We start from the raw sequence: 8,089 nt of genomic DNA, 5'->3' as shown, positions 1-8,089 counted from the left end.
GGCAGCTTATGTTGCTCCTGAACATGGTACTCACACAGCTCAGTCCTGATTGAATCAGCACATATGGAACTGCTGCCTTCAGGATTACACTGATAAAATTTGACATTTCCTGGCAGGGAAAACAGTTGCCTGAGCTTCATAGAGAAGCCTCAGTCCAGCGAAAAAAGGCAACCTTTTCCCTGCATGGGACAGGGTGATGTCAGGGGGATGATGCGGCATGATCGGCTGGTCCACTGCATCAAACCGGGCCGCTCCTATTGGCTGTCTGGGATACAGGGATGCTGCGTTGCCTGTAACGTCATCTGACCAGCAGCACGTTTATCTCGCCGGCTCAACACTCGTCCTAGAAATGAGGCAAGTGCTGATTTTGAGAAACACAGCGGCAAGAGACTGACGACTGGACGCCGGTGAAGTCGAGACAGGACGCTCTCTGCCCGCATCCGCAGCGCACCATGAGGGAAATCGTTCACATCCAGGCTGGACAGTGTGGAAATCAGATTGGGGCGAAGGTACAAATATAATCATTTCATTTAGGGAGGGGGGGGATGATGGAGTGAATGCAATTTTAATGCGGGACGTCACACGTGTTTATTTGCCAGGGATTTTTATGTTGAACAGTACAGATTCGAGTCATTTCAATAATCATTTTCGCGTCTCTTGGACAGACATAGATGAATGTCTGTTTTACAAAAAGTTTGATAAGGATTATGAATTGTTTATACATGTGCAGGGTGCGGTTCAGTCGGTCTGGGCTTTGCTCCCTGTCAGCTGCAGTGATGTGGCCCTTTGCTGCGTGTCATTTTTTCACCGAGCAGATGCGCAAATACTAAAATAAGACCTGACGCACACGCTTTCACTCGTTTTCACGCCATGTTTTGTTGCTCAATGACCCCAAACAACTGAAGTTCAAACGATGTTGTTTGTCCCATCTTAGTTCTGGGAGGTGATAAGTGATGAGCATGGCATCGATCCAACTGGTAGTTACCAAGGTGACAGTGACCTGCAGCTGGAGAGGATAAATGTCTACTACAATGAGGCATCAGGTAAAACAAATAAATAAACAAATAAATAAAAGTTTGTTTTAAATAAACCACATGTTTGCATCTGAATATGTTACCACTAAATAGTCCTTTGTCTCCATTGCTCATTAACCTTGCTTGACCTTATGCTATGCAGACCTCATTTGAATGCTCATGTCACAAATTTAGCTGCAAAGGGAAAGTAGGTCCCACCATGAGTGCAGGAAAAAAATAGGACAGTGAATCTGCTAAAATCTCTCTCTCTCTGTCTCCCCCTGTCTCTCTCTCCCTCCCTCTCTGTCTCTGTAGGGAGAACAGGTATCCGCAGTCTCTGTATAGCTGACCCTGAGCTCACTGTGCCATGGTCTCATCTCAGCGTCTGATTTTATTGGTGTGGCATGTTGAAGGTCATTCCAAATGCATTGCATGTCATTCCACACAGCTGCTGTACATAAAACAGTCAAACAATGAGGTTAAGTAATCAGCCTCTGGACTGATGCTGTCATAGACGGGCAAGTCAGTGCAGATCTCAATCCATGTGTAGCCAGGATTGAGATCAAACAGTTCCCACTCATCTGCTTTGGATAAATGCACAGGAGGCACTGCAGGCCTGAACAGCACTGTTACTGTCTACCCCTATCCTGTTTTTTAGCAGCAGGCATTATTGATTCTTTGTCTCCATGTTGCATGCTGGTGTCAGTGTCACCCATACTGGGTCACTACTGAATGTGTACTGACTGAGCATCCCATAAATGGATTTTATGGAACAGACTGGCAGATGTTGACAAGCAACATTAAGAATTATACAGGCAAGACCATGAGAGAAAAAAACAGGTTTGGGTAGGGGAAGTTTTTTGTTGCATCCTTGTTTGAATGGACTCTGCAGAGATCAGCACTTTGAAAGCCCCACCGGTCAAGAACAAGCAGTGCAGCACGCTGAGGCAGTTTGCTTGCAAGAGGGGTTACAGACGAAGAGGGTGGAGCAACAAAAAGTGCAAGAAGCGAGCAACAGAAGGCACAATGCGGTCTTTGAATATCCAGCTTCATGGACAGGCTGTAATATCATTTAGACAAAAGATGTTTACCTAAAAGATGGCATTAGCAAACAGCACTGCTGTGGTAATGACTTTTAGATCACAACACTGAATAGGGAGAAAAGAGTTTTTTCCATGGCTCACTATAAATGTTCTGACATCATGCACACTGAGACTGTCGATATTTTACTCCACCCCTCCACCCATTACCTCTTTCTATCCCTCTATCCTCTCCTCTTTTTTGTCCAAAGGCAGCAAATTTGTCCCCCGTGCCATTCTGGTTGACCTGGAGCCAGGAACCATGGATTCAGTTCGCTCCGGCCCATTTGGACAGCTCTTCAGGCCTGACAACTTTGTTTTTGGTGAGTAGACAATAAATAACGCCGTCACCACTCCTTCACTCCACCCTACTGCACATAGAATAAGCATGAATGCCAGCAGCTGCTGTCATATCCTGTAAAGCTGTGCTTAGTTTCACCTGAAAGCACTGTACAGTATTGTATATTGCCAGCACAAAGCTTCTGCAGCCACTCAGCGATGAGCCAGGAGTGTGATGCATTGTCCATGTGCAGCTGTGTCAGACTGAGACAGCTCTCGTGGTGACTCAGCGAAAATGAAGTCTGCTCCGAGAGGATGCTGCAGTGCTGAGCACAAGTGAGGATACAGGAGCCTATAAGCTCCATCACAGGATGACTTTTCATTTCTCCTGACCAGAAAATACACAAACAAAAGCACCGTCTATAAGCTTTATGATAATATGCCTATATTCTGAAGCTCACCAGAAATATAATCTACCATGTCTAGACCTTAAATGAGCTAAAGAACAAATGCACATTTACATGATTCCACATGATTAATTTTCAGATTTTTGTCACTTAAAATAAATAACTTCAGGTACTGGGTGCCTGTTTCTAACAAGGTATACATAATAAAAGTTGTAATTATCATTTTGTAACAAATACTACTTATGGTTAATACTTAATTTATTAATGCCTTATAGATTCATAGTAAAACATTAAGAACAACATTTCGATTGCTAGTTTGTAAAAACAAAGAGTTTGCAGTCATGCTAGCAGCTCTGAGGCTGTACTTAGGAACAGTGGTGCTTTGAGCTTCATGCTAATGTCAGCATGGTAACATGCTAACAGTGACGATGTTAACATGTTGATGTTTAACAAATGTAATCTTTATCACCATTTACTTTCACTTGTTAGCACTGGAACGTTTTCTAATTGGCACTTCAGTCAGTCAGTCATAAAGGCAAATTGAGAATATGACCTAATGTTGGTGCTAGATGAAATCAGGGGATCATCCAAGTTATTTTGTTTAATTTTGAAGGGGACACGAATGCCAGCTTATCCTATAGTTTTTGAGACATTACAGTAAATACCAAAAATGTCAATCTCATGTGGCACTAGAGACAAAATCAACAGATCACCAAATTAATTAGGGTCCATTTTCTGTGGATCGTGAATGTCTGTAGCAAATTTTATAGCAATCCATCCAATAGTTGTGAAGACATGTCTCTAAATGCCAAAAATTTCAACCTTAGGATGGCACTAGATGAAAGTTCAGGGGATCATCAAATTCCATTAGGATCCATCCTCTGTGACCATGAATGTCTGTACAAAGTTTCATATGAATCCCTCAATACAGCTTATAAACCTGTTCTAAAGTACGCCTTAGCAGAAAGCTATACCAATATTTGTCCAACATGATTTGTCTCTTAACGTTACATGCATCATGCAGGTCAAAGTGGAGCAGGAAATAACTGGGCCAAGGGTCACTACACCGAGGGAGCTGAGCTGGTGGACTCGGTGCTGGACGTAGTGAGGAAGGAGTCTGAGAACTGCGACTGCCTCCAGGGCTTTCAGCTCACCCACTCACTGGGTGGAGGCACAGGTTCCGGAATGGGTACGCTGCTCATCAGCAAGATCCGCGAGGAGTACCCTGACCGTATCATGAACACCTTCAGCGTCATGCCATCCCCAAAGGTGTCTGACACTGTGGTGGAGCCCTACAACGCCACTCTCTCCGTCCACCAGCTAGTGGAAAACACAGACGAGACCTTCAGCATTGACAATGAGGCCCTGTATGATATTTGCTTCCGCACTCTGAAGCTGACCACACCTACCTACGGAGACCTCAACCACCTGGTATCAGCTACCATGAGTGGGGTGACTACCTGCCTCCGCTTCCCTGGCCAACTCAACGCTGACCTGCGTAAGCTGGCTGTCAACATGGTGCCCTTCCCCCGCTTGCATTTCTTCATGCCGGGCTTTGCGCCCCTCACAAGCAGGGGCAGCCAGCAGTACCGTGCCCTCTCTGTGCCGGAGCTCACACAGCAAATGTTCGACGCCAAGAACATGATGGCAGCCTGTGACCCTCGTCACGGACGCTATCTCACTGTGGCAGCCATCTTCCGCGGCCGTATGTCGATGAAGGAAGTGGATGAGCAGATGTTGAGTGTGCAGAACAAGAACAGCAGCTACTTTGTTGAGTGGATTCCCAACAATGTCAAGACCGCCGTTTGCGACATCCCTCCCCGTGGCCTCAAGATGTCCGCCACCTTCATCGGTAACAGCACGGCCATCCAGGAGCTGTTCAGGAGGATCTCTGAGCAGTTCACCGCCATGTTCCGCCGCAAGGCCTTCCTCCACTGGTACACTGGAGAGGGAATGGATGAGATGGAGTTCACTGAGGCCGAGAGCAACATGAATGACCTGGTGTCTGAGTATCAGCAGTACCAGGACGCCACTGCCGATGAGATGGGTGAATACGAGGAAGATGAAATAGAGGATGAGGATGAAGTCCGCCATGATGTTCGCCACTGATTGCAAACCACTTACATGACACTCTGAGTGAGCCAGTCTCTCAAAATATTAATTGTTGTTGGACAAATACAGTGAGATCATAAGAAGTATGCTACAGATGCAGATGTTCAACTAAATATTGCAGTGTGCACATGAAAATAGCTGTTTAGCCAAAATTAGATTGCATATAGACATGGCTTGTTCTGACAAAGAGTAAGTAAGCGGTGTTAAAAATACGCAAGTGCCATAGTAATCGGTTTTCCAAGTCACGCTTTGCCAGTATCAAAATAAGTACAGTCTTGTCCTTAATACAGTTTTGTAACATATACTTCAAAGTTCATTCACTGTCCCAAGTCTCCAATTAAAGATACAGTCCTGTCAATACTTCCTGTCATGTTTTTATTTGATAATTACACAGGTGGAAGGGTGAGTGAGGTGAAATTTCTTTGCATTTATCACAATATAGGTCCGTGTTTTAGCTGTAATGTGTGATATATTTACCCCAGAATTTTATATAGTATGCATGAGTCATGCTTTGGTTAAGGTACAGGTCTACATTTTATAATTCTCAACAAATTCCATAAAAACCCAAACCTTAAAAATCTGATGATACTTGTACGACTGTATGTGTATCCAAAGTGTGATACTGCTTATTTCAGCTTCTTTAGGAACTTATTTAACCTTTTCTAAAGATTGAGGAACATATTTGTGACCAGTTTTTAAAAATGTATGTCTTCAGTGGGAAAGAATGAGCTTGGGGCTCATGTCAGGACAGTATTGAAAATATAGATGCACAGGGTCCCTCTAAGATGGCGACTATAGCAACCTCTTTTCAGATGCATTTTCCAATATATGAAGCCAAGCAACCATAAGACTTAAAACTCGACTTACAAGAATCTTGTTTGGTTTGAGTTTTGTAGGAGTATGGAAGCCATTGTGAAATCTCTATCTGCTCTGTCATTCTGCAGAGTGACACACGTCCAAACAACCAGGGAGGAGTCCGGCAATGAATAAAATAAATAAACCTGCACAGAAAATGCAATAGTAAAGTAACAGAGGGATTTCTAAACACACATTAACCAGTGACAACTGAAGAATGTAATGCACACCATGGCAGTGACATGATGAAACATGTTGATATGAAGCTTGTGATTTGCTGCAAGAGCCTTTAGCACACATTGCCAGATAGCTCAAGCAGAAACTGGCTGTTCAGCTACTCTCTAAGGGTTATAGAGTTGAAATATGTTTCACTTCTGGACACACCCCAGTCAAGGCTGTCAAAGCAAGAATTTTCCATTTGATGAATGATAGAAAACATCTGCTTTGACATGACTGATGGCCAGACGAGCAAATCCAAGAATGAAATGTAACCCAGAGAGAAGTGGGGCAGGAATTTTTGCCCTGAGAGGGAAAAATGCTCCTCACAAAAGGCTTTTCAGTGTCTTCACAAGTAAATCAGATGTCAATCATATTAACAATTGTCCTGTTCTCTTGAAGAAATTAGGTGCAAAAGCAAATATTTACTCAACAAATAATGTCAGAAGACAAGAACAGGAGATGCAAAAAAAAAAAAAAAAAAGAGAGAGAGAAAGTAATCTTTGCAAGGCAGAACCGAGAGTTACAAGTTTTATCCAAGCTGTCAGACCGCCTCAAAGTCTCAAAAAAGTGAATTGAATTCCAGGTCAGAATTGATGAGGGGTTCATTAACAAACTATTTTAAATGCTGCGCTTACAGACAACTCTGTCTGGAAATGGAAAATGTCTACAACATGTCTACAATGTCTACTGTCTACAACTCCCTCTTTTGGATCTTCTGTCACTCTTACAAGCATCGTGAGAACCAGTCAGTGCTTGGCGCTTCCAGACTCATTGCTAACTTTACCCAACACAATGGGGAACTCAGTCTTGCTGAAACTGAGACGGGTACATACCTTAGTGAAAGTGAGACAATGAACTACCTTCTTTGGCAGCCTCTATGACAGATTCACTCTCCAGTACTCACATGATTATTATTATAGCTGTGGCATTTTTCTTACTGTGGAAATTAGAAAAAAGATGCATGAGAATACTGCAGTAAAAAATGCAGAAGAGATACAAGTTCTAACTCCTTTTCTTTCTTTTTTTTTTTTTTTACACACAGCAGACATCCACCTGCTCCACCTGCTCCACCTGCGCACTGTCAAACTCACACCATACCCACATCTGTTGAATGCATGACTGGCTGTCTGACATACATAGTGGTGGAACATGTTCTTTGACTTATGTGTATCTTCATTCAAGTAACTTCACAACACTGCTGAACCTGTGCTGTTGATTTAATTCTTAAATGCAAAATATGTATGCATAAGAGCTAAAGCTACAAATTCATTGAAAACTACTCTCTGGACTTTTTTTTGTTTTTTGTTTTTTTTGCATTACCTGCACAGTAACCTAATCTCTCAGGGAAAGTTTATTTTCTACACTCTAGTCTTTGTTTACATAAAGCATGACCGAATTTTACCTTCAACCAGGAAAGAAAAAAAAAAACAACAAAAAACTGTTGCATCCATTTCCCTCCATAAGCATGCCATGTCTAGTTAGAAAGGCTTGAGGCAAAATCCTCTTGCCACTTCCACCTCACTGAATGAAGCATGTTTTAACTTATAAAGAAATATGCTGTATTCAGGTCAGGAGTGGATTGTATGTTTTTAACCAGGCAAACGCCACATTCTGTGTGCCTGAATGGTTTCCATATGTGCATTTGACAATTAGCATTTCTCAGATTTTCAGTTAAACTCAACTGATTTTACACATCAAAGTCTGTTCACAGGTCTTGCACAATGCTATGTAAGTGACAGAAGTTCTAAAAAGCCGTTTGTGGCTCCACTGGAAGCTGCATGCCTCAGCTAATATCCCTTGAGTCAACCTCAATTGGGGCTGAAGATTGCAGGTTAAAAAAATGAAAAAAATCTGGAGGTGCAGAACGGTGAAGAGGTCCGATCTTTATCTGTAGCCACTCCAGGCTATAACACACTGGAATCTCTGACTACACATAGGCGGTAGTGTACAACTGATCATTTTAAAAAAAAACTGTTTGTAATGAGTCCGGCAATGTTACAGGAGTGCAATGCTGGACTATTCTTTAATAGCATGTTAAAACACCGCATTCATTTATCAGGGCAGGAAGTACTTTATGCTCCAGTGGAAGGATGTTTTTGTTTCCACTTGATTTGCAGTGCAAACA

The 8,089-nt window shown here is 42.7% G+C and overlaps 1 protein-coding gene across 1 annotated transcript; it reads left to right on the top strand.

Annotated features, from left to right (window-relative positions):
* The first annotated feature begins 283 nt into the window (after positions 1–283).
* On the top strand, positions 284–5,250 carry LOC143329350 (tubulin beta-2A chain). Its single transcript, XM_076745193.1, has 4 exons — positions 284–509; positions 935–1,043; positions 2,305–2,415; positions 3,803–5,250. Exons 1-4 carry the CDS (start codon positions 453–455, stop codon positions 4,885–4,887), a joined length of 1,362 nt encoding a protein of 453 aa, XP_076601308.1. The 5' UTR covers positions 284–452; the 3' UTR covers positions 4,888–5,250.
* The last annotated feature ends 2,839 nt before the right edge of the window (positions 5,251–8,089 follow it).

This window comes from Chaetodon auriga, chromosome 12 (genome assembly GCF_051107435.1).
Source record: "Chaetodon auriga isolate fChaAug3 chromosome 12, fChaAug3.hap1, whole genome shotgun sequence".
NCBI lineage: Eukaryota > Metazoa > Chordata > Actinopteri > Chaetodontiformes > Chaetodontidae > Chaetodon > Chaetodon auriga.
The sequence above is the reverse complement of the archived record's forward strand: the minus strand, read 5'-3'. Positions and strand labels throughout refer to the sequence as shown.

Excerpts from the sequence above, each read along its gene's own strand:
- LOC143329350 (XM_076745193.1), top strand. The coding sequence starts at position 453 with ATGAGGGAAATCGTTCACATCCAGGCTGGACAGTGTGGAAATCAGATT. Across the intron at positions 1,044-2,304 it reads CTACTACAATGAGGCATCAG|GCAGCAAATTTGTCCCCCGT; the intron begins GTAAAACAAATA and ends TTTTGTCCAAAG. Across the intron at positions 2,416-3,802 it reads GCCTGACAACTTTGTTTTTG|GTCAAAGTGGAGCAGGAAAT; the intron begins GTGAGTAGACAA and ends TGCATCATGCAG.